The sequence below is a fragment of the Hemiscyllium ocellatum genome, chromosome 43, assembly GCF_020745735.1.
Source record: "Hemiscyllium ocellatum isolate sHemOce1 chromosome 43, sHemOce1.pat.X.cur, whole genome shotgun sequence".
NCBI lineage: Eukaryota > Metazoa > Chordata > Chondrichthyes > Orectolobiformes > Hemiscylliidae > Hemiscyllium > Hemiscyllium ocellatum.
Window position 1 is genome coordinate 5,417,236 of NC_083443.1, and position 27,584 is coordinate 5,444,819.

The 27,584-nt window shown below is 41.6% G+C and overlaps 1 protein-coding gene across 6 annotated transcripts in view; it reads left to right on the plus strand.

The window, feature by feature from the left end:
• Nucleotides 1-260: 260 nt before the first annotated feature.
• The window catches only part of LOC132835063 (primary cilium assembly protein FAM149B1-like), a 209,422-nt gene continuing 182,098 nt past the window's right edge, over nt 261-27,584 (plus strand). For 5 of the 6 annotated variants that reach the window (XR_009647276.1, XM_060854323.1, XM_060854324.1 and 2 more), the window contains exons 1-4: nt 261-469; nt 7,957-8,070; nt 9,192-9,327; nt 9,550-9,692. Coding sequence is in view for 5 of the 6 variants with exons in the window: in XM_060854323.1 (XP_060710306.1) it covers nt 423-469; nt 7,957-8,070; nt 9,192-9,327; nt 9,550-9,692 (440 nt within the window). In the remaining variant the exon portion in view is untranslated. The remainder of the gene's footprint in view (nt 470-7,956; nt 8,071-9,191; nt 9,328-9,549; nt 9,693-27,584) is intronic. The other variant, XM_060854327.1, reaches the window with a different exon arrangement.

The following is a 27,584-nucleotide window of genomic DNA, read 5'->3' on the forward strand; positions in this document are numbered from 1 at the left end:
TCTTTAAAATGTGAACTAAATTCCATTTCTTCCCTTTCTTTTAGCTGGTTGTTAAGTCCTCCCCCTTCCCCCCATTTAATTTACTGTCCTTTCAAATCTGGCAGGAGACACATCATTGTTCTGCCATTCTCACATTCTGATCACATAATCTGAACTGTCAACATGGTTAGATCAGTCTGGGGATGAGGTCCTGATGAACTCCAACTCCCAGCAGGCCCCCAGAAGCCTCCAGGTTTCCATGGCAGCACGGCCCAGACGGGCGCCAAATCCCTAGCATTGAGAGAGAGAGAGCCTGGGCTCGCCTTGTTATCGCTGCAGGGAAATCGCCCAGAATTGGGTTCGTCCAGCCCGGCTCCAGAGAGCGAGCGAGCGTAGGCCTCAGAGGCAGGCAGCCGGTGCGATGCGCTGTGACAGGCGGCAAAATGATCCAGAGATACAGCCGGAGGCTGCTGTCCACGCCGCCGGAGATGTGAGTGTCGGGCGGCGGGTGAGAGCCCTGATCTCAGGCCGCGGAGACTGACCAGCTGCTTCCCTTCAGGCAGGCAGAGCCGCTCCAGTTGTCCAGGCAGATGCTGGCTGCCTTTTCTAGCCCCGCGTGCCCTTTGTGCACCATTTCCCGAGGGTTGGAGCACCACCACCTTGTCCATCTCCACGATTAGGGATGAGTAACAAACTCAGGCCGTTGCAGCCATGTCCACATCCAGTTTAAAAAAAAGGAAATCTCACTCCGCCTGGTCCAACACTTCAACATTCATACTCTTCACCAGCCTTGTACCGTGGCAGTAATATATTCTACCGACCAATGAGGCACATAACATCCTGTTAGGCCTTGACAGGGTAGACGTGAAAGAGGATGCTTCCTTTGAATGGGAGAAAGGTCGCTATTTAAAAATCTGGAAGTCCTCATTTAAAACACAAACGCAGAGGACTGCGATTCTTTGGACCCTATTTCTGAAAAAGCAGTGGAAGTAGAGTCGTGAAATATTTTGGAAGACACAGGGAGACAGATTCTTGTTAAGCAAGGGGTGAAAGGGCCAGGCAGGAATGTAAATTTGATGTTACAATTAAGGAGCAGAATGGTCTGCTGCTGGTCCTTGTTTGTGTGTAGAAGATGCACTGCAGCAACACACCAAAGCATCTCCAATAGCACTTTCCAAACCTAAGAACTTGAAGGAAACGGGCTGTATGTTCCTTCAGTGTTGCTGGGTCAAAATTTAGAACTCTCCAACAGCATTGTAAAGGTGTTTCTAGCAAATGAACTGTGGTTCAAGAAGACCTTAAAAGCCATATCTCATAAATAAATAAATAAATAGTAATTGGTGGATTGTGGCAACTTTAGATTTTCAGAAAGCTTCATAATCTATGGAAGAGGTTACGTAAGGAAAATTAGACAAAATGGGATTAGGAGCATATAATAATCTGGATTGAATACTGGATATTGAATATGTGACGAGTCTGTTATTCATCATATCTGTCAACTGTTTGGATGGGGTAAATTAAATGTAATATTTCCAAGTTTGTAAATGACACAAACTAGATGGAAGTACGATTTGAGAGGAGAATGCAAAGGTGCTTTAAAGGGATTTTGAAGGGCTAAGTGATTGTGTAAATTTTGACAATGGAACACAATAAAAAGAAATGTAAAGATCTACATTTTGGAAGGAAAAGCAAGAATTAGAAAATATTTCATAGGAGCATGAGGGCTTTTTGTATCAAACTCGAAACATGGATAGTTGCCAGACCCCAATTGAGTTTCTCTGGTGTCTGAAGGATAGAAGGAAAGGAGGGTTTGTGGTGTTGATGTGTTTGTGCCCATGAGTTCATGGAGACCCAGCAAATTCCTGCTCATCTTAGTGTAATCTTGGGATCCTGAGGAGGGTAGATGTTCGCACTTGTGGGGATCGTAGTTGTAGAATAAAGTGTTTTGAAACTAACTTGTGAAGGAACTTATTCCAGGGCAAGTGCATGTGTAGGATTGTCAACCTCACTGTTATGGAGAGAAAGGAGGGAGATAGATCTCTTAAATATCAGGAAGGCGAGGAGCTGACACAACAGAGGAGTTGAGGCTTGGGCACATCTATCATGAGTCTATAGAATGGCAGGACAAGTGAGAGGAAAATTATGGTCGGCAAGGTGGCTCAGTGGTTAGCACTGCTGCCTCACAGCAACAAGGACCTGGGTTGGATTCCACCCTCAGGTGAGGGTTTAGAGGGATATGGGCCAAATGCTGGCAAATGGGACTCGATATTTATAGGATATCCCGTCAGCATGGATGAGTTGGACTGAAGGGTCTGTTTCCATGCTGTATGTCTCTATAACTCTATGAAATGATGAGAGTTACGGAAGTTTTAAACTTAAAAAGCATTTTGGGTGGCCTTGTTCCTGCGTTCATGATAGTTAGCATGCAGGTACAATAAGCAAGTAAGAAGACGAGGTATGTTGGCCTTTATGAAAAGAGGATTTGAGTAGCAGAGAAATGATGTTTAACTGCAATGTTATTTGGAGGCTTGGTGAGTTTAATACCTAGAGTAATGTGTACAGTTTTCATCTCCTTACCACAGAAAGACATACTTGCCAGACAGGATTTATAACAAGAATTAACTAAAATATTTGCTGAATGCAAGGTCTGCCCAATGAGGAAAAGTAGAAGACTGAAAGGTGATCTTATTTAAACATGGCAGAATTTTTTACTGGGTTCATTGGGTGAAGCAGAAAGGATATTTGCCCCAACTGGGGATCAACAGTCAGGGATACAGTCTCAGAATAAGGTGCAGACCATTCTGGACTGAGATCAGAGAGATTTCTTTACTCAAGAGTGATGAATCCTTGAAATTCTGTTGCCAAGAGGCTGGTGGACATTCCACATTAGAACCATTAAACGATGCGGGAATTGTACAAGAAAATGGTGTTGAAGTATAAGATCAGCCATGATCTCAGTGATGAGCACAATGGGCTCGAGAGCAGTCGTGCCCAAGTCGTTAGCGAACCGTTTAACTGAAGTGATCTTCTCTGGTCCGCCTTCCCTGTTGATATTCTTAATCAACCTGTGGGACCTGTTCTGACATATGTCCAATGCAGATGGATCTTGAACCATTTTGGCCCAGAGGTAGGAAGAATACTACTATGCTTCCATCCTTGCATATTCTCCATTTTATTTCTGATAATTGAATTATTTAATTCTCATGATTTTTAAAACATATTTTCTAATAGGTAGGGCATTGCCACCATGAATGCACTGTCATGAAACCATGTTTAGTAAGTTTTTGGATGACACCAAAATAGGTGCTATAGTGGAGAAGATTGTCTAAGATTGCAAAGAGGTCAATTGGGTCAATGGGTTGCAGAGTGGCAGATGGAGTTTAATTTGGATAAATGCAAACGAACAAGGGTAGGACTTATACAATTAATGGTATCGCCCTGGGTAATGTAGAACAGAGAGACCCAGGGGTTCAGGTACATATTTCTTTGAAATTTACACCGCAATTAGACATGACGGGTCAGAAGGTGTTTAGTTGAAACTTTGAATGTAGGAGTTGGGACGTCACATTGAGGTTGAAGAGGATATTGGTGAGGCCTTTTCTGAAGTACTATGTGCAGTTCTAGTCGCCCTGTTATAGGAAGGATATTATTAAACTGGAGAAGGTTCAGAAAAGATTTACCAGAATGTTGGTGGGAATCGAGGGTTTGAGTTGTAAAAATAGGCTGGAAATTGTTGCATTGGAGCATAGGATATTGAGGGGTGACCTTTATAGAAGTGTATAAAATCATGAGGGGCATAGATAAAGTGAATGACAAATGTCTTTTCCGCAAGGTGAGAAAGTTCAAAACTAGGAGGCATATTTTTAAAGTAAGAGGAGAAAGATTTATAAAGGACACGAGGGGCAAATGTTTTACACACTGGTTCATGCGTGGAATTAACTACCAAAGAAAGTGGTGGATGCAGGTGCAGTTACAATGCTTAAAAGACATTTGGATAAGTATATGAATAAGAAAGGTTGGAGAGCATGACCTTTGGACCTAACACAGACAGGTGGGACTAGTTTAGTTTGGGAACTTGGTCAGCATGGATTGGTTGAACCAAAGGATCAGTCATGCTGTATGACTGTTTGACTCCATGACATGCAACTGAATGATTTTTCCACCACCAAGTCATTGTGACTGTTTTTGTTTTGAATTATTAACCGCCACCAGTAATCATACATTCAGCCAAATAGAAGTTGACATGTAAAGCCCATTAGTAGCAATGCAACTCATGAATCTTTTATTTCTCCTGAATCTTTATCCTTTTGCTCGAATAAACTGCAGCTCTACTCAGTGTAGTTATTCGCTGCTGTAGGTGAGGGAAACATTTCTTAGATTCCACAACTTAATCAAAAAGGTATTTCATTTTCTCAGTGCTGAAATGTCTTTCCAAATTCATTTGTTGGAGATGAGCATCTACCTCAAATTTCCATTCTCAACATTAGCATCTCTAAAAGTCTCCTAGAAATGTGAGAGTTATTTATGACACACTTGTTTCAAGTGGAGAAGGCTTTTAAGAAAGAGACTGAATTTCAGTCATGAAACTGGAGCTTGAGGACTATAAACTTAAATTTAAATGAGATAAATTGATGGAGACACCACCACTCAAATTCCTCTCCAAATACACATCATGCTGGTTTGGAGTATTCCTTTCCTGTTGAACATAGAACATTACAGCACAGTCTGGCCCTTTAGCCCTTGATGTTGTGTCGATCTTTGGAAACAATCTGAAACCCATCTAACCTACACTATTCCATTCTCATCCATATGCCTATCGAATAATACCCTTAAAGATAGCGAGTCTACTACTGTTGCAGGTAGTGCATTCCACGCCCCTACTACTCTCTGAGTAAAGAAACTACCCCTGACATCTATCACCCCTCAATTTAAAGCTATGTGCTAGCCATCGCCCGAGGAAAAAGGCTTTCATTGTCCAATCTGTCTAATCCTCTGATTATCTTACACGTCTCATTTAAGTTGCCTCTCAACCTTCTTCTCTGTAAAGAAATCAGCCTCATGTCTCTCAGTCTTTCCTTGCAAGACTTCCCTTCATATCAGGCAACATCTTAGTAAATCTCCTCTGAACCCTTTCCAAAATTTCCACATCCTTCCTATAATGCGGTGACTAGGACTGTATGCAATGTGGGCACACTAGAGTTTTGTACAGCTGTATCATGTTCCAAAACTCAATCCCTCTCCTAAAAAGCTAACGCATCGTATGCCTTCTTAACAACCCTATCAATTTGGGTGGCAACTTTCAAGGATCTATGTACCTGGACACCAAGATCTCTCTGCTCATCTACACTTTCAAGAATGTTACAATTAGCCCAGTACTTTGCACTCCTGTTACTCCTTCCAAAGTGAATCACCTCACATTTTTCTGCATTAAACACCATACACCATCTCGGCCCAGCTCAGCTGTAACATACACCATCCTTCTCTACTATCCACAACTCTACCGACTTTAGTGTCATCTGCAAATTACTAACCCATCCTTCTATGCCCTCATCCAGGTTATGTATACAAATGACAAACAACAGTGGACCCAAAACAGATCCTTGCAGTACACCACAAGTAACTGAACTCCTGGATGAATATTTTTCACCAACCACCCCTCTCTGTCTTCTTTAAGCTGGCCAATTTATGATCCAAACCATTAAATCGCCCTCTATCCCATGCCTCTATATTTTGTGTGCAATAGCCTACCATGGGGAACCTTATCAAACACTGTTGATGGGTTAAAATCCTTAGTCTCCCTTTTTAACAAGACACTGTGTCCTGATTCCCCAAAGACTGCAAGCAGTTGGAGAAGGTAGCTCACCACTGCCTTCTCGTGGACAATTTGGGATGTATAATTAGTGTTAGCCACTAAACATGACATGAATAACTTAAAAAAGGTTAAAAATCACACAACACCAGGTTATAGTCCAACAGGTTTAATTGGAAGCACCCTAGCATTCGGAGCGACGCTCCTTCATCAGGTGATAGTGGAAGGCTCGATCGTAACACAGAATTCATAGCAAAAATTTGCAGTGTGATGTAACTGAAATTATACATTGAAAAATTGATAAGTCCCCTGGGCCTGATGGCATTTATCCTAGGATTCTCTGGGAAGCAAGGGAGGAGATAGAGCCAGTGGCCTTGATTTTTATGTCCTTGTTGTCTACAGGAATAGTGCCAGAAGACTGGAGGTTAGCAAATGTTCCCTTGTTCAAGAAGGGGAGTAGGGATAACTCTAGTAACTATAGGCCGGTGAGTCTCACTTCTGTTGTGGGCAAAGACTTAGAGAGAATTGTAAGGGATAGGATTTATGAACATCTGGATAGGAATAATGTGATCAAGGATAGTCAGCATGGTTTTGTGAAGGGCAGGTCATGCCTCACAAACCTTATTGAATTCTTTGAGAAGGTGACTAAGGAGGTGGACGAGGGTAAAGCAATAGATGTGGTGCATATGGATTTTAGTAAGGTTCCCCATGATAGGCTACTGCAAAAAATACGGAGGTATGGCATTGAGGGTGAGTTGGAGGTTTGGATTAGGAATTGGCTGGCTGGAAGAAGACAGAGGGTAGTAATTGATGGTAAAGATTCATCTTGGAATGCAGTTACCAGCGGTGTTCCACAAGGATCTGTTTTGGGACCATTGCTGTTTGTCATTTTTATAAATGACCTGGAGGAGGGGCTAGAAGGTTGGGTGAGCAAGTTTGCGGATGATACGAAAATCGATGGAGTCGTTGACAGTGAGGAAGGATGTGGCAGGTTACAGCGGGATATAGATAAGCTGCAGAGCTGGGCAGAAAGGTGGCAAATGGAGTTCAATGTAGGTAAGTGTGAAGTGATTCACTTTGGTAAGAGTAACAAGAAGATGGGGTACTGGGCTAATGGTCGGATACTTGGTAGTGTGGATGAGCAGAGGGATCTTGGTGTCCATGTACACAGATCTCTGAAAGTTGCCACCCAGGTAAATAGTGCTATGAAGAAGGCATATGGCGTACTGGCTTTTGTTGGTAGAGGAATTGAGTTCCGGAGTCCTGAGGTCATGTTGCAGTTGTATAAGACTCTGGTGCGGCCACATCTGGAGTATTGTGTGCAGTTTTGGTTGCCATACTATAGGAATGATGTGGAGGCACTGGAACGGGTGCAGAAGAAGTTTACCAGGATGTTGCCTGTATGGTAGGAAGATCGTTTGAGGAAAGGCTGAGGCACTTGGGTCTGTTTTCATTGGAGAAAAGAAGGTTTAGGGGTGACTTGATAGAGGTGTACAAGATGATTAGGGGTTTAGATAGGGTTGACCATGAGAACCTTTTTCCATGTATGGAGTCAGGTATTACGAGGGGGCATAGCTTTAAATTAAGGGGTAGTAGGTATAGGACAGATGTTAGGGGTAGATTCTTTACTCAGCAAGTCGTGAGTTCATGGACTCTCCCTCTTTATGGGCATTTAAACGGGCATTGGATAGGCATATGGAGGACAGTGGGCTAGTGTAGGTTAGGTGGGCTTGGATCGGTGCAACATCGAGGGCTGTATTTTTCTATGTTCTAAATTCTGTGTCACGATCGAGCCCTCCACTATCACCTGATGAAGGAGCGTCACTCCGAAAGATAGTGTGCTTCCAATTAAACCTGTTGGACTATAATCTGGTGTTGTGTGATTTTTAACTTTGTGCACCCCAGTCCAACACCGGCATCTCCAAATCATAAAATACGGTTGATTGCCTATTTAGCGCAGTGGCTTGTAAAGAGAGAGAGAGACCAAGCTGCCAGGTACATCTGTTGACATCAGACTAGAAATGAGGCAATGCAGGAAAGCCTACACCACATATCATGTTACTATTTTTATCCAAGTCTGTCTTCAGCATAATTAAACATACGTATGTTTGCAAGGGGAAAGAAATATCAACTAATTTTGTTGTAAAAGTTAGTTTGTATTTTCGCAGACAAAACCTATTGCATCGCAGTGTTGAAAATCATCCACTGCCAGATAAACTAGAAGAGTTTTCAACACCATCTCCTATCACCAGTGTTGAGGATGTTGACTCCACCTGTAGTTGGTATGGGCCTTGCTTTTTCCATCTCTTTTGTACTTTCATGGCATATTAATAATGAGTTAATAATTACTCCAGGGAGCAGTATGTGTCTGTAGCAATTCATTTGTTAGCCTCTTAATTTATTAAATGGGTGCAAGTTCTATTTGTGCAGTGTCACTTGGACTTGAGTGTCTGAGATTGGATTTGAAGTCTGTATTGATGGAGCCTTCCTCATGAATGATGTAGTTGGGAACCCCAGCATCCTCATTCTATACAGGGGAGACATCAAGCAATGCTCCTCACTGTTTTGCTGTACAGAGAGAGAATCTTACATGGTGTCTGGTGAGGATCACAAGGAATGTAGCTAATCTCATGTAGCTTGAGTTGTCAATGGGTGGAAGAGCAAGTGCAGCAGATATATGAAAACAGCAGCACTTGCAACTTCCCCCTCCAAGCCACTCGCTGTTCTGATTTGGAACAATAACACTATTCCTTCTGTGTCACTGGAGCAAAGTCACAGAACTCCCTCACTAGTAACATTGTGGATCTACTTGTATCACTTGGGATTGCAGCATTTCAAGAAGGAAACTCACCACCACTTCCTCAAGGGCAGCTAACGATGGGTAGTAAATGCTGGCCCAACCAGCACTTCCCATGTTCACTAAATGAATTAAAAAAAATTGGTCACTATATCTTTCATAGTTCTGAAAGGTAACATCCCAAGTCTTGCCATAATTCGCCCATAATGAGATTTGCACATCATAGCAAATACATTAGGCATAGGGAAAAACATTTCATTGTGAGTGCTTTCAAGGGATTAGTATTTAAATTCTGCAAAAGATTCATTTTAATCTGTTGTCAGTGTGGATGTGCAGAAGGAAGCTGTGTCCCAACATATGTCAGTGCCACTGGAGTGGGGGTTATTTCTGACACGGTAACAATAGCTCAAGGTGTAGATTGAAGCTCAAGGAATTTTTTTCTCCTTGATGGAGGTGAGGGAAACATTACTTAGATTCCACAACTTAATTAACCCTATCAATGAATGTAACTTGAAAACATTAGTGACAATGAGTGTTCTACTTCTATGAATGGAGCGTTTTTTTTCCATGATATAGGTATACATTTATACGTATCTGATATTACAGTGAGTCCGAGATTTCTGATGACACCAGTAACCAACCTTCTCAGGATGATTTTGGACACCATTGGTCTGCTGCCAACAGTTACACGGGAACCAGGATCTCCACTGCCTGCAGCTCTACCTTCTCTTGGGGTGACAATGTGAGTTGTGCTCTTCCAAGCATTTATCCTGCACATGAGTGAGTGGGTTCCCTTGAGTATTATAGCAATGTGTCCTAAAACAGGACAGACTTGTATGGTGCTGCGGAGTGCGGAGCTTTTTTCCATACACTCACAGAACAGCACCATTCTTGTTAAATTGCTGATAATTTTCAGTGAGGAAATTGATGCATACAATCTTTTCCTGTGTATTTCACCTTTCAGGAATTTGAGAACACAACCTCCCAACAGGTTCAACAAATGCTCTGTGAGATTGATGAACTTCTGTTTGAAGATAAAACATGTTCTCATGTGCAGAAGCTGGAGAAGGAGTGCCAGGAATGGAAATGGAGGTTCCCACATTTTCGGTAAGGAGAGAGCGCTGATGATGTGTTTCTGTTCTCTTGCAACAGAGAGGGTATCAAAAATAGTTTGATCCCCATTCTGTACTCCCATTGTCTTCATATTGATTCCTGAGGCATTGAGTTTCCTTAGGATATCTTTTCATGCTTGATTGATACAAAAACAGACCATTTGGATGAATACTTGTGTTAATACTTCACCTTGAATCCCTCCTTTTCAATGGCAGACTGTCTTGGAACAATCTGGAGCATAAGAAGATGGTTCATGCTGAGATTACAAGTGAAGTATCTCTTTTGTTGAGATTTCATCAACTGCTCTCACCCCACGGATTGGCTGTGCTAAATTGTCCCATAGTGTTCAGAGATGTGTAGGTTAGGGTGCTCCCAGTTTATGGGATATTTTCTAATCAGTCTGTTCAAAATAGAAACCACTGCCTGAGAGGGTAGTGGAAGATTGTGTTCTTGCAACATTTAAGAAGCATGTGGACAAGTACTTAAAGTACCAGGGCAAGTCAGCTGTGGATCAAGGAAAAGTAAATGGGATCAGTATAGTTTGGTGTTTGTTGGTCAGCATAGATTAGGTGGGCCAAAATGCCTGTTTCTAAGGATTATATGGATTTGTCTGGAGCAGATGGGACTTGAACCCGGGCCTCCTAACTCAGAAGTGGGGACATTAGGGTCGTAGAATCATGCAGCATGGAATTAGATCCCTTGGTCCAAATCATCTGTTTCGATCAGACATCCCGATCTGACCTAGTTCCATTTGCCGCATTAGGCCCATATCCCTCTTAATCTTTCCTAACCATCCAGATGCCTTTTAAGTATTGTAACTGCCCACCTCCAATGTTTCCTCTGGCAACTTGGTCCATACATACACTACCATCTGGGTGAAAAAGTTACCTCTCTGGTCCTTTTTAAATCTTTCCCATCTCACCTTAAACCTAAGCTATCTAGTTTTGGACTTACCCATCCTATGGAAAAAAACCTTGTTTACTCCTCTCATGCCCCTCATGTTTTATAAGCCTGTATAAAATCACCCCTCAGCCTCTGATCCTCCAGGAAAAATAGTCCCAACCTATTTAGCCTATTCCTATAAATCAAACTCTGCAGTCACAGCAACAGCCTTGTAAATCTTTTCTGCACCTTCTCAAGTTTAACAACATCATTCCTGCAGAAGGGCCACCAGAATTTTATGCAGTATTCAAAAATATTATCATTGCACCACAAGAGTCCTTATTCCCACTACGTTTCTTTTTAAAATCAGTTCAGTGATGTTAATGTATAGCTCAGGCATAGGTGAAATTTGAACCCAGGCCTCATGGCTCAGAGGTAGGGACACTACCACTCTACGACAAGTGTCCTTGCTCCCAATATATTCCTGTGTTCTGCTAATATCTAAATGACCTACCAATGGAAATTTGTGAGCCATTTGCAAAGTCTCCCTTACAGATATTTTCAAATCAACCTATTGAGAGGTGTTATCACATACCTCTGGAGCAGGTGAACCAGGTATCCTGCTCCAGATTTGGGGATACTACCACTGCAGCATAACAGCCCTTGCTCCCAAGGGCTCAGACAATTAATAACCACCATCTGTTTCTTCTTAACCTGAAATGATGACATTAGCAACCTTAACAATATAATTAATCAGACATTAACATTGGTTGAATTAGAGAGAGGGAATATGGTACAGTGGTGGTGTCCCTACCTCTGAGCCAGGAACCAAGGTTCAAGTGACAATCTGCTGCAGAAGTCTATAATAACATCTCCTAAACAGGTTGATATGAAATATGAAATGTACGCTACTAGCTGTTGGCAATATTAGTGGGAATGATGCTTATTAAGGAATTAAGTGTCTCTAAGAGAGGAGAAAAGTTTGGATGGAAATGTTCCTCACCTCTGATTTAAGTCTTACCTTCTCCAGAGGTGTATTGTATTACCACTGAACACAGGTTGATTAGAAAATGCCATACATTGGGAGAACGCCAAGGACCTGGGTTTGATTCCAACCTCGGGTGACTGTGTGGAGTTTTCACATTCTTCCCGTGACTGCGTTGGTTTCTTCCTGGTGCTCTGGTTTCCGCTCATAATCCAAAGATATGCAGGTTAGGTGAATTGGCCATGCTAAATTGCCCATAGTGTTCAGGAATGTGTAGGTTAGGTGCATTAGTCAAGGGTAAATATAGAGTAATGGGTTTGGGTGGGTTACTCTTCGGGGGGTCAATGTGGACTTCTTGCGGTTGAAGGGCCTGTTTCCACACTTTAGGGATTCTAATGGCACAATGGTGGTGGTCACTACCTCTGGGATTCAAGTCAACCTGCTCCAGAATTATGTAATTTCATCTATAAACAGGTTGATTAAAAAATATCTCGACTAAGTTAGCCAAACATCTGTTGGTGGAATATGGTAGAATAAGTAGGGATGGAAGTTCCTACTCATGTGAGCAGCATGGAAAAGTTTGAAGACTTGGAAAAATGTCCTATTTTTTATTTAGGGTGATTTCTGAATCTTGCTCATAAGCAGCAAATACCTTATTTCCATACACTTTGCATCTCATTATTAACTCATCTCACCTCATTCCCATGTGGTTCCTAATTCTCCCCTCCTTCCATAAGAGGAGTGGGAGATGGAGTTTAATTTAGATAGGGTAAGTCTGAGATGATGCACTTCGGGAGATCAAATTTTAAGGAAGAATATATAGTTAATAGCAGCATCCTGAACACCATTGATGTACGGGGGGATATTGGGGTTCAGGTCACTAGCACCCTGAAAGTGGCCACTCAAGCAGACAGGGTGGTGAAGAAGGCATATGGCATGCTTGCCTTTACTGATTGGGGAATTGAGTACAAGAGTCAGGATGTCATGTTGCAACTTTATAAGATTTTGGTTAGGCCACACTTAGAATATTCAAAGTTTGGGAGAAGATTTGTAGCTCGGGTGCTCGCTGTTGTGGTTCTGTTCTGTTGTGGAGCTGGGAGTTTGTGTTGCAAATGTTTCGTCCACTTTCTCGGTGACATCCTCAGTGCTTGGGAACCTCCTGTGAAGCGCTTCTGTGATGTTTCCTCCGGCCTTTATAGTGGCTTGTCTCTGCCGTTTCCAGTTGTCAGTTGCTGTCCGCTGCAGTGGCCGATATATTGAATCCAGGTCGATGTGCTCATCCACAGATTCTATAAACAAACACATCGACCTGGACCCAATACACTGGCCACTGCAGCAGACAGCAACTGACAACCGGAAGCGGCAGAGACAAGCCACTATAAATGCTGGAGGAAACATCCCAGAAGTGCTTCACAGGAGGCTCCCAAGCACTGAGGATGTCACCTAGAAAGGGGACGAAACGTTTGCAACACAAACTCCCAGCTCAGTGAACAGAACCACAACAACACTTAGAATATTTCGTTGAATTCTTGTTGCCACATTACAGGAAGCGTATGAAGGTTTCATAAAGGGTACAGAAGAGGTTTACCAGGATTCTGCTTGGATTAGGGAGTATGTGCTATAAGGAAAAGGTAGAAAAACCCAGGATATTTTTCTGGAGCAGTGGAGGCTGAAGGGAGACTTGATAGAAGTATATGAAATTATGAGATGTACAGAACAAAGAACAAAGAAAGTTGCACCATTACAACAGGTTCTTTGGCCCTTCAAGCCTGCGCCAATCCAGATCCTCCATCTAAACCTACCACCTATTTTCTAAGGATCTTTATCCCTCTGCCCATTCATATATCTATCTAGGTACATCTTAAATGATGCTCAAGACTGCCTCTACCACGTCCGCTGGCAACGCATTCTAGGCACCCACCATCCGCTGCATTAAAGAGCTTTCCATGCATATCTCCCTTAAACTTTTTCCCTCACCTTGAACTCGTGACCCCTAGTAATTGAGTCTCCTACTCTGGGAGAAAATAATCCTAACCTACTCAACCTTTCTTCATAGCTAGCATCCTCTATACAGACAACATCCTGGTCAACCTCCTCTGCACCCTCTCTTTTAGGTCCACATCTTTTGGTAATGTGGTGACCAAAACTGTAAGCAGTATTCTAAATGTGACCGAACCAAAGGCTTCCACAACTGTAACATGACCTACCAACTCTTGTACTCAATACCCCGTCCAATGAAGGAAAGCATGTTTTATGCCTTCTTGACCACTGTATCGACCTGTGTTGTCACCTTCAGGGAACAATGGACCTGAACGCCCTGATCTCTCTCTACATCAATTTTCCCCAGGGCTTTTTCATTTACAATATAGTTCGCACTTGAATTGGATCTTCCAAAATGCACCACCTCACTTTGTCCAGATTGAACTCCATCTTCCATTTCTTTGCCCAACTCTTCAATCTATCTATATTCTGCTGCATTCTCTGACTATCTGACTATCTTCACTATCTGCTACTCCACCAATCTTTGTGTCGTCTGCAATCAGAGGGCATGCATTTAAGGTGAGGGGGGAAATTCAAAGGGGATGTAAGGGGCAGGTGTTTTTACACAGTGGTAGGAGTCTGTAACACACTACCAGGGATGGTAGTGGAAGCAAATACAATAGAGGCATTTAAGAGACTTTTAGATGAGCAAATGAATATGCAAGAAATGGAGGGCTGTGGACCAAGGGCAGGCAGGAAGGATTAGTTTAATTTGGCATCATGTTCGGTACAACATTGTCAACGAAAGGGCCTGTGCTATTCTGTTCTATGTTCTGAATGTGAGGTGTTGAATTTTGGAAAGGTAAATCAAGGCAGGACTTATACACTTAATAGAACAAAGAGAAATATAGCACAGGAACAGGCTCTTCAGCCTTCCAAGCCTGTGCTGATCATCATTCCGTAGTTAAACTGAAAAAACAAATCATCTGCCCTTGTTCGGACCGTATCCCTCTATTCCCTCTCTTTTCATGTAACCATTCAGCTGCCTCTTAAATGTCAATAAACTATTTCCACCATCTCTTATGGCAGTGTGTTTCAGGCTCCTATCACACTTTGCCTGATAATCTTCCGTCAGACACATCTCTTCAAATTTCCCCCTCTCACCTTGAACCTATGTTCCCTTGTAATTGAAAGTTGAACCCTGGGAAAACACCTCTGACTATCGACCCTATCTGCCTCTCATAATTTTATAGATGTCTATCAAGTCTCCTGTCAGCTGCTATCTTCATGGTAAAGTCCCGGGGAACGTTGCTGAATAGAGAGACCGTGAAGTGCAGCTTGATATTTCCTTGAAAGAGGAGTCACAGATTGACAGAATAATGAAGAAGGCGTTTGGTACATTTGAGTTTATTGGTCAGTGCATTGAATAAACGAGTTGGGAGGTCATGTTGTGGCTGTACAGGACATTGGTGAGATCACTTTTGTAATATTCTGTTTAGTTCTGGTTTGCTGTTATCAGAGGGATGTTATGAAACTTGAAATGGTTCAGAAAAAAAATTACAAGAATGTTGCCAGGTTTGGAGTGTTTGAACTATAGGGAGAGGCTGAATATTTTCTCTGGACCGTCAGTGGCTGAGGGGTGACCTTACAGAGGTTTATAAAATCATGAGGGGCATGGATATGGTGAATAGCCAAGGTCTTTTTCCAGGGTAGGGGAGTCTAAAGAGTTTAAGGTGAGAGGAGAAAGATTTAAAAGGGACAACTTTTTCACACATAGGGTGGAGCATTTAAAAGGCATCTGAAAGGGTATGTGAATAGGAAGAGTTAGAGGGCTATGGGCCAAGTACTGGCAAATGGTACTAGATTAATTTAGGATATCTGGTCAGCATGGATGAGTTGGACATGCTATACATCTTTATGACTCTATAAGAAACTGGACAGCAGCAAATTCCAACATGTAAGTCAGAGCAGGTCTGGCGTCAGCAGCTTGCCGTTTGCTTCGCCGGGTTTTCAGACAACTCTTCATTGATCATATTGGTACTTTATCAGCAGCATTCTGCTCCATGTTTTATACTTAAGTGGACATGATACAAACAATATTGAGAATTGTAGGCCACAAATCTTGGTGAGATCCGTGTGCAGTGCCAAAGCTGAAGTGAATGGTGGCCCTGTAAGCTTGAGGTAGCAGGGAGAATGTAGTGACACTTGTCCGTGACAAGCACAGAAAATCATTCTGCACTGCTATGCATTGAGTTTCATCCAGGACACTATACTAACCTGGGCCATACCTGAGTCCAGTGACTGAGTTTGGTGGCATGGCCTGCTTTGCTACCCACCAATGTTTATATCAGCAAACTGAGGAGAAACTTGATTTTCTGGACCACTTACCTCAGAGGAACAGTGCAGGATAGTTCCTGGCTTGCTGCATCATCTGAGCTGCTATGGAGCTGGGCTTGAAATATGGCATCATAATGGATGTCACCATGAGCACTTCAGCTTCTCCCTGCTGCACAATTCCAAAAGAAGGGCACTGAAGAAGCCGGTTGAATAACTAATTAACTGAAGAACAGAAAATTGCATAAAGAAAATTTATGTGGGCCACAGTGGACCACCTGCCATGAATCTCACCCAGGGAAACATGGCCAAAAAATGGTAAATTTCAGCCCTAAATATCCAAATGCATTCTAAATGTTCAACTGATCAGAGATAGCCAACATAAATTTGCAAAGGGCAGCTCATGATTGAATAGGTACCAAAAATAATCAAAATGATTAACAGATTGCTGGCCATTATAGCCAGGGGACTACAATAGAAAGGACTAGAAGTCCTACCTCAGCTTTTTAAATCCTGAGTAGAGTGCAACATTAAAGATTTACAAAATTAATGTACTATTTCTATTTCAAAATCACCAAGAAATATTTGCTCATAAAAGGATGAGAGTGGGAACAAGAACCTGGATGTTTAGGAAGTATAATATGTAAGCACAAGAATAGGAATGGAAAAGGCTGTATTTGATAAAAGTCGCTAGTTGAAAATCTGAACAAAAAACCTAAATGTGATTTGTGAAAAGTTTGGTTTGGAGTTTCATTTGTGTAATGTGAAAGAGAAGACCAACTTTCTAAATAGTTTAGAGAAGAATGGAAAGGATCTGCTGAAATGCTTCTTTGTTCATTCACTTTCCTCAGCATGTTGAATGTAATTAGGAAAAGACAGAGAATCTGGGCTGGGCAAACCAGACTTTATTGAGGGACAATTTCAAGAAAAAAATGGAAGGGGAAAGAAAGAGAATACAGATGAGGGGTATGGGACCAAAACATTTATGGGGATAAGTTACAAATCAGCCATGTTCTCATTGAATGGCCAGTTTGATGGACTAAATAGCTCACCTCATGAGGGACTGCATGCAGAACAGAAATAAAGAAAGACACACCAGATGTGATTGTACAAGAGCGAATGAAGAGAAGTTATTGCAGTTGATTCAGTAAGGAGAAGTAGTATTCATAGAACATTAAAAAAAAAGCACAGAAGAGGCCCTTCAGCGCACAATGTTGTGCTGAGCATTATTCCTAATCTAAAGTAAAATAACCTAACCTACGTACCCCTCAATTCATGTCCATGTGCATGTCCAGCAGTCGCTTAAATGTCCCTAATGACTCTGTTTCCACCACCACTGCTGGCAATGCATTCTCTGCGTAAAGAACCTAGCTCAGATGTCTCCTCTATACCTTCCTCCTAATATCTTAAAATGATGACCCCTCATGCTAGTCAATCCTGCCCTGGGGAAAAGTCTCTAACTACTGACTCAATCCGTACCTCTCATTACCTTGTATACCTCGATCATCTCTCTTCCTCCTTCTCACCAGAGAGAAATCTCTGAGCTTAGTCAACCTCTCTTCGTAAGACAAACCATCCAGTTCAGACAGCATCCTTTGCACCTCCTTTGCACCCTCTCCAAAGCCTCCGTATCTATCTTATAATAGGGCAACCAGAACTGGTCACAATATTCCAAGTGTGGTCTCGCCAGGGTCTTGTAAAGCTGCAGGAAAACCTCCCAGCTCTTAAATTTGATCCCCCTGTTAATGAAAACCAAACACCATATGCTTTTTTAACAACCCTATCCACTTGGGTGGCAACTTTGAGGGATCTGTGCACTTGAACACCAAGATCCCTCTGTTCCTTCACACTGCCAAGAATCCTGCAGCAAAACCTCGCAGCCCTTAAACTCGATCCCCCTGTTGCTGAAAGCCAGAAAACCATATGCTTTCTTAACAACCCTATCTACTTGGGTGGCAACTTTTGAGGGATCTATGCACTTAAACACCAAGATCCTGCCGTTCCTCCACACTGACAAGAATCCTGTCTTTAATCCTATATTCAGCATTCAACTTCGACCTTCCAAAATGCATCACTCCGCATTTATCCAGGTTGAACACCTTCTGACATTTCTCAGCATAGCTCTGCATCCTGTCTATGTTGTGCTGCAGCCTGCAATAGCCCTCGATACTATCAACGGCACCTCCAATCTTTGTGTCAACTACAAATTTACGAACCCACCCCTCAACCTCCTCATCCAAGTTATTTATAAAAACTACGAAGAGCAGAGGCCCAAGAACAGACCCCTGTGGGACACCATTCACCACTGACCTCCAGGCAGAATACTTTGCATCTGCAACCACTGCCAGCCAACCAATTCTGAATCCAGATAGCCAAATCTCCCTGTATCCCATACTTCCTGACTTTATGAATGAGCTTACCATGGGGAAACATATCAAATGCCTCACATTTACCTCACAGTGACCACAATTGCCTCAATAGCAGAACGGTCAGTAACTCAAGAACACAGGTTTAGAGTAGTTGTTAAAAGAACCAAAGAGGGCATGAGGGATGGAATAATGCAGTGAGTTACCATCATTGGCAGTGCACTGCCTGTAAGGTTGGTGGAACCAATCGGTATCTTTGAAAACAAAATTGGCAAAATGGTTGAAGAGGAAATTGCAAGGTTATGGAGAAAGAACAGGGGAATAGGATTATCTGGTTACTGTATCTCTTTCAAAGTACTAGCCTAACATGATGGACTGAATAAAAATAAACTAAAGAAATATGGAAGCGGGAAATTTGAAGCAAAATAAAGTGCTGGAGAAACTGCACAGGCCTGGCAGCATTTATAGAGAGAAATAGTTAACGTCTTAGTTCATTTCATTTTGTCAGAACTGTCTTGGACTGAATGTTCTCCTCTGCTAAGATTCTCTTACTTAAGGGAAGGCTAGGGGAATGGAAGGCTAAGCCTGTAAAGGGAGAAAAGCCGAGCTCAAAATGTAGGGCAGAATACGAGCATGACTATTTGGAAGGCAAAGCAAAAGTTGAAGAATGGAAGTGGATTTGCATTCTTGCTCAATTATTTGGTTGTAAGAGCTGCTCTTTGCCATTTTTTTCAGCACTGGAGCTGGTTTCCTTGATTTCTCGGAGCAGTAATTACTGTTTTTAAAAGTTTTGCTTTGTCTCTGGAATATTAAGAAAAATCAAAAACAACAATACTTTAGTCGGAAGGAAAGGGAGAGAGCAGAGGTTGTGGTTGGAGAGCTGCTCCAGAGCTCAATGAGAAACAACATCAAAAAAAGCCGAGCAGTGGACTGACTGAAATTACAAGCATCACGAGAATTAGGGGTTGGATCCAAGAAAAACCAAATGAAATTTCAAGCTGGCATTGTCAAGACCTCAAAATTGGGACTACTCACAGCTGGGAGTGTCAGGATTGTAGAGCCTGATCAGCTAAGTATTTTTCAGGCTTCAAAAAATTAAGATTTCAAAGTTTCATGTAAATCTGTAACAGTGACTAAGATGAGGTCATTTTAAAAATGTTTTACTGAGATCTGTAAAGTGGAGTCACAGACAGTGTAGTGAAAAAGGTGTTTGGTACCCTTGGGTTTTTTGGTCAGCGTATTGAGCATAGGAGTTGGGATGTCATGTTGACTATACAGGACGTTGGTTAGGTCACTTAGTATTCTGGTCTCCCTGCTATTGGAAAGATGTTGTGAAACTTGAAAGGGTTCAGAGAAGATTTATATGCATGTTGCCAGAGTTGGAGGATTTGAGCTATAAGGAGTGGCTGATGAGGTTGGGGCTTTTCTTACTGGAGCATTGGAGGCTGAAGAGAGTTTTTTTAAAATCATGAGGAGCATAGAAAGGGTGAGTAGCCAATGTCTTTTTCCAAGGGTGGTGGAGTCCTAAACTAGAGGGCATGGGTTTAAAGTGAGAGAAAAAGGGCAACTTTTCCACACAGTGGTTGGTGGTGCATGTGTAGAATGAGCTGCCAGAGGAAGTGGTGAGGCAAGTACAATTGCAGCATCTGGATTGGTACTTGTATAGGAAGGATTTAGAGGGCTATGGCCAAATGATTGCATTAGGATTAGATTAATTTAGATATCTGGTCAAGATGAGAAGATGGACAGAAGAGTCTGTTTCCGTGCTGCACAACTTTGTGACAAAAATGGAATCCAGGTATACTGAATGATAGGAACCTAACTGTAAGGAGTAGAATGAACAAGGTAGATAAAGTAAGGGCACCAGTTGACATGAAAGTATGTTTTTTTTAAACCAATACAGAATTTGGTTTAGAGAGGTGCAGGGATAGCAGCTTAATGTTCCTGATTAGAACATTTTCTGACAAGGCTCAGAGGGAAATAAAACAGGAGGAGGAATGGCAATATTGATTAAAGAAATAATCACAGCCACAAAAACAATTGATATATTTGAACAATTGACAAATTAGGTTCTACGGGCTGAATTAAAGGAAAAAAAAGGCAGTTGCACTGTAGGGATTAGTAATAACATCTTTGAACAAATTGTTTTGAGAATTCCTATTATAGACTGCCAAACAGTTCAAGGGAGATGGAAGAGCAAATCCGAGATAACAAATGCAAAACCAGTAGAAACTGTGCTCATGCGAAATTTCAGTTTTCCTAATATTAACTATGATACAGTCAATATTGAAATAAGACGGCATAACATTCTAAAATGCAGCATTTGGCAAACCCAACATGCCAAAGCAATTCTGGATTTACTTTAGGCAATAAATGGCAGCTGCAGTGAGAATAGGAGCCTGCAGTCTGGGATGGTGAAAGGTGAGAGTGAGAGCAGGCAGCTGGCGGCGAGAGTGGGAGCAGTCAACTTGGAATGCTTGGCAGTGGTGGAAGCAGGAATAAACTTCCTGTGGCAACAGCAATTGAAGGAACAGGCTTCAAGGCAGCAAGAGCAGGCAGCCTAGGGCAGCGGTGGGAGGTTGGGAGGGGGGCGCGAGGCTGAACCTGAAGCGTTACTCCCTTGTGAGAAGTGTGATCCCAGCATGGCCAGGCACTTGTGGACTGTGGTGATAAATGTTAGCTGTGTTTCAGTGTTTTTCCACGTTATAGGACAAATGACTATAATGTTTAACTTTTAAAAACTTTGTTTTGCTTCTTTTACTTTTTTGTTTTGCTGTGTACTTGAGATTCTTTCCTGAGGTACCTTTGTACCTAAGATGGCACCATAAGTGGCGACTTGTAGAATTTTCACTGTATTCATTTGAGTATGTGACAAAAAACAGAATTCAATTCAAATTGAAAAACTTGTTGGAGTATCAGTAGGAAAACATTTTTCAGATATTTAGAAGAATGAGCAGTAATATTATTCAAACGTGTGAGCTTCTTTCAAGGATAGATACCAAGAAATTATTTATCCGGGCTTGAGAGTCCAAAATGGTTTTCCAATAGGATTTCATTACAAACTTGTGGTGGTCAGGCCACTGTTTTCAACATGTGTACAAATAGGTATAATTTAGTCAATTAAATGCATCCAAACATTTGAAAATAGTTTTGAGGTTATAAAGTATCAATTTTAGAACAATGCAGTGACTTAAACCACCATCTGTTGTGTCTCTCCAAAGAGAAAGCAGCCCTATGGTCTGGCAAGAATATGGTGACTTAAAAATAATTTCCAAGCCTCTTTGTTACTAGCCAAATGCACCAGCTCAAATAGCAAAACAAATTATTTCAAATTTTGCTGTTTGTGAGTTCAGTTTGATATTAGACATGTAATTTTGTTGACGTAAATTTTTTCTGCCAAATCTATATGCATTTTGGACATGGTTTTTTGAACTGTGTTATTTTTCTTGAACATTTTATTGCATAATATACACAGTGAAGTCTTGTTTATATTTAGAACACAGAACAATTACGTACAGGGACATACCCTTCAGCCTACAATGTTGTGCCGAATTAAACTTATGACTCCAAATTAAACTTATCCCTTCTGCCTGCCCTTGTCCCATATCCCTCCATTCCTTGCATATTCATGTGCTTATCTAAAGTCTCTTAAATGTCCATAATGTAGCTGCCTCTACCTTCCTTGGCCGTACATTCCAGACTCCTACCACTCTGTGTTTAAAAAAAAACTTTCCCCTTTCATCTTAAATACATGCCCCATACTTTTAGACATTTCAACTCTGGGAAAAAGATTTTAACTGTCAACCCTATAGTACACAGAACATAACAGTGCAGTACAGGCCCTTTGGCCCTCGATGTTGCATCGACCTGTGAAACCAGTCTGAAGCCCATCTAAGCGACACTATTCCATTCTCATCCATAGACCTATCCAAAGACGATTTAAATGTCCTTAAAATTGGCGAGCCCACTACTGTTTCTGGCAGTGCATTCCACACCCTTACTACTCTGAGTAAAGAAACTACCTTTGACATCTGTCCTATATCTATCACCCTTCAATTTGAAGCTATGCCCCTTTCTGCTAGCCATCACCATCCTAGGAAAAAGGCTCTCACTGTCCACCGTATCTAACCCTCTGATTATTTTGTGTGTCTCAATTAAGTCACCTCTCAACCTTCTCTCTAACGAAAACATCATCAGGTGTTTCAGTATTTCCTTGTAAGACCTTCCCTCCATACCAGGTAACATCCTAGTAAATCTCCTCTGAACCCTTTCCAAAGCTTCCACATTCCTCCTATAATGCGGTGACCAGAATGATATGCAATACCCCAAATGTGGGTGCAGCAGAGTTATATACAGCTGCAGCATGATCTCATGGTTCCAAAACTCAATCCCTCTACCAATAAAAGCTAACATACCATATACCTGCTTAACAACTCTATCAACCTGGGCGGTAACTTTCAACGATCTATGTACCTGAACACTGAGATCTCTCTGCTTATCTACATGACCAAGAATCTTACCATTAGCCCACTACTCTGTATTCCTGTTGTTCCTTCAATCACACTTTTCCACTATAATCTCCATTTGCCACTTCTCAGCCCAGCTCTGCAGCTTAAGTATGTCCCTCTGTAACCTACAACATCCTTTGTTCCTATCCACAACTCTACCAACCTGAGTGTCATCCACAAATTTACTAACACATCTTCTGTGCCCTCATCCAGGTCATGTATAAAAATGACAAACAGCAGTGGCCCCAGAACAGATCCTTGCAGTACACCACTAGTAACTGAACTCCAGGGTGAATATTTCCCATCAACCACCACCCTCTGTCTTCTTTCAACTAGCCAATTTTTGATCTAAACTGCTAAATGACCCTCAATCCCATGCCTCTGTATTTTGTGAATAGCCCACCATGGGGAACCTTATCAAACACCTTACAGATATCCATATACACCACGTCAACCGCTTTACCCTCATCCACCTTTTTGGTCACCTTCTCAAAGAACTCAGTGATGTTACTACATGGAGTAAACTCTCCTGCTTAATTTAAAACCAGCAACACAAAATATTTATCCTGTCCAAAAGAGAAAATGCTGGAAAATTCAGCAGGTCTGGCAGCTTCTGTAAGGAGAGAAAAGAGCTGACGTTTCAAGTCTAACTGACCCTTTGTCAAAACTGATTTATCTTGTGTAGTAATCTGGAAAAATTCAAGTGGCCAAGAACTATGTAAAGTAAAAATGAACAACTCTATTTCTTAAAGTATAACAGAGTGAACTAACCACTATTTACAATTTCTTTCTCTAACCTATAATTTCTTTCTCTAACCTTCCCTTCCATAATACTAGTCCGATAAAACTCCCAATTAAGATTTACAGAACAACATTTATCTCAAAACCAGGCAGCTGTAGATTCTTGTCTTTGGATCTTACTGTGTCATCTTTTCTCCTTGTTAGGAATGTCTGCCTTACAGGTTACTGATCGAAAGGTTTTTAAAATTTTTTTTAATAGATATTTTATTGAAAATTTTACATGTTTTTACAAACTTACAATATAGTACACGCAAATGCAAACATTAACATACAATTAGGGGAGATCCAAGATGGCGGCGACTCAGCAAGTCTGAGTTTACAGTGCTCTTCCCAAAACCTGGGTAAAGTGAGTTACTCACCCCCACCACACTTACCAAACCACCCAAAAAAATTTTCTAACCTTAATTAGCTGCTTACTATTCTATTTAAGCAGTTTAATATTAAGTGGATAATGAGTAAACCAAAGGGATCCCGCAGCTCTCAGAAAACAAAGACCCCTCCCCCACCCTCCTCTCCTCCTGCTGCAGCTGATGTAAAAACAGGCCTTGAAGAGATGATTGCCAGGCTGGAAACGACACTCGTCAATTTCATTGCAGAATCCAGACAGAGATGGAATGCATTCGAAGAAAAGTTACAAAAGTACAGCCAGGCTCTCGAGGAATTACAGGGCCGAGTGGAGGGGGCGGAGCTAAAGGCCACGACCTCCGAGGCTGCAGCACAAACAGCTGCAGAACAGGTGCGAGCTCTGGAGCAGAGAGTCCGGGCCTTTGAAATCTACATGGATGTCCTGGATAATAGAAATCGGAGAAAGAATATCCGTCTTCTGGGCCTCCCTGAACAAGAAGAGAAGGGACAGTTAGTAGTATTTCTGGAGCGATGGTTGCCCCAGCTTTTAAACCTGGGGGCTGAAACTGACCGGGTAAGGGTGGAGTGGGCCTACCGGGTCGCAGTACGCGGATCTGGCCCAAACCAGCGCCCACGCCCGGTCCTGTTCCGGCTGCAGAGTTATAGGGAGAGGCAGATACTCCTGGATGCCTCCAGAAATCTTGGAAAGGATCCTAAAGCTATGATTCATGAAGGATCCAAGATTATGTTATTTCAGGACTTCTCCCCGGCTTTGGCACGAAGGAGGAAGGCGTTTGATGAGGTGAAGAAATGTCTAAGGAACTTAAATATTCAATACACCTTACGCTACCCAGCGACGTTATGCTTTACCCACGAAGGATCCGAGTATAATTTTAGATCACCAGAAGAGGCTAAGGAACTTTTAGACTCGTTTAAATAAATCGTAAGAGACAATTTATGTTGGCTTGCCTCCTCCACACTCCGTGGGGAGAAGTGGATACTTTACTCTACTTTACTTTTGCTTCTGGGAGCAGGGTTGTCTTCTCTTGCTATTTTATGTTATTATACTTAATTGTAATTTGTTGGAGTTGTAATTTTATAGTTATGTGTGTTTGTACGTGGCATTGATGTATCAGATATACTCAGGTATGGGTGGGGAGGGGTGGGGGTGGGGCGCTCACTGTCAACTCTAGCTCGGTATTATATCTAAATCCTATTAAGGAGCGCCCGGGTCAAGGGTGGGACACTGTTTGGGAGAGGATATGGTGGACCTTTAGAAAGGAAGTAAGGCCCCCTGAGAACAGGGGGGAGGATCTCCATTCAAACATGTTTTTTTTTGCTCTTATTGTTTGGAAATAGTTTCCTTTTTATTATACTGTTATGAGTGTATTAGAGAACATTTTCTCTTGTTTGAAGGATGTAAGTGACTCAACTATACACTCTGGATAATTGTGGATTAGATTAGTAGTTAACTGAGTTTCATTGTTTTTCTTTCTTCTTTAGTATCATTCCTTTGAATTTTGATGATTATATATTTAAGATCTATTTTTATATTAATGTTTGTGCTTGAAAGTTCTGTTTATTTTTGTAAATCTGTCAAAATATTAAATTTCTAATAAAAATATCTTTAAAAAAAAACATACAATTAAATATTAAATAAATAATAACCAAAGCCTAACAGACAAAAAGAAGAGATAAAGAAAAAAAGGAGAAAACAAAACTCAACTAATTACTAATCTAACCTATAACTAACCAGAGTGTATAATAAAATATCTTACATTACTCAAGAGAAAAAAAGGATAACATAGTAATTAAATAGTAAAGTACATGCTCGGAACGAATTAACATCAAGTCATAATAAAACCCGTATTCATGCGGGATTCCTCCCCCAAGGGCCCCTGGACCAGCCAGAACCGCTACCACAACTAGATGAAAGCCTTTGACAAAATGGCCGAAATATCTGTATCTATATATTTCAGGAAGGGCTGCCATATTTTATAGAATAATTCCGTTTTTTTGGTGCACCATATTTGCAAGGAAGTCAAGGGGAATAAATTCCATAACCAACCTATACCAATTTGAAAGTCCTGGAGGGTCCTTAGTTACCCAGTTTACTAAGATATTTTTCCTTGCACAAAAGGAGAGAATTGAAAATAATTTCCTCCCATGCACATCCAGAGAAGGCAAGCTCGAAAAGCCCAGGAGGAGATACTGGATCTACTGTAATTTCCGCTCCCAAGATTTCTGTCAAAGCATTGCTACTCTGACTCAGTATTTGCGGATCTTATGACATGTCCATAAGCAGTGTGTGAGAGTGCTCACCTCTATGTTACATTTGGGACACATTAGAGATGCTCCTGCCCTAAATTTTGCCAATTGTTCCGATGCTATATGAGTCCTATGGAGTATCTTTAACTGAATGGCTTGGGTTCTATTACAGATGGAGGTTTTTCTGGCATTTTCCCAGATGCCGTCCCACATTTCTGTGGATATTTCCAACCCCAATTCCTGATCCCATGTTCTAAGCAAATATTCCATGTCTTGCGAAACTTCATTATGTAATAAATGATAGAGAGTGCTGACCGAGGGTAAACCCATTGGCCACAGCACTCTTTGTTCCCTATCTGATTTATAAAGTCTATCTAATAACGTAGTCTTCTTCTGTATGTAACCTCGAATTTGGAAGTATCGAAAGAGGTCTCCGTTAGGTAGTCCAAATTTCTGGTGTAGCTGTTCAAAAGACCTCATGACCCCCTCACTAAACAGATCCCCTAAACAGGAGATACTCCTGGACCTCCAGGACTTAAATGTGGTGTCTGTGAGCCCCGGTTGAAAACCCCATGCCCCCACTATAGGATTTTAAGTGGAGGTTTTATGTGAATTATCTTTGTTTTGCTGCATTATCTTTCTGACTTTAATTGTTTTTAATACTATAGGGTTTTTACAATGATCCATAATGACTTTCATCTCATCTAAAAATAAGAGGTTAATAAGAGGACACTTTGTTTGAGAAGCCTAGATGTCCAGCCAGATTGATTGCGGGTCAGACGCGACCCAATCGGCTATGTAGCATAATAGAGAACTCAGCTGATACTTCCTAAAGTCTGGAAAATCCAGCCCTCCCCTTGCTTGTGGAAGCTATAGCTTCTTTAACTTAATGAGGGGCCGTCTATGATTCCAGATGAAAGAACCAAGCCAACCATATAATTTGCGCAGTGCCGGCCTTGGCAACATCACCGGAAATATTCTCATAGAGTATAAGAGATGGGGCAAGACATTCATTTTAATTAGAGCTATTCTACCTAGCCAAGAAATTGGAAGATCCCCCAATGCTGAAGGTCCTGCCTTATCCTTTCCAGTAGATGCACAAAATTGACCTTATACAGCTGACCAAATACTGGGGTGATAAAAATACCTAAATATAAAAAACCCTCCAGAGACCACTGAAAGGGAAAATGAGATCCATCCAATAAGTGGGACATACTAGCGAGACCACGTATTGGCATGGCCTCCGATTTTGAGAAATTAATTTTGTAACCTGAGAATGCACTAAATAAATTAATAACTTGGATCAGGCAAGGCACGGACATCAAAGGATTACTAAGAAAAAGAGAACATCATCTGCATAAAGGGTAATTTTATGTTTACTCCCCCCCGTGCCAACCCTTGGGTGCCGTTATATTAG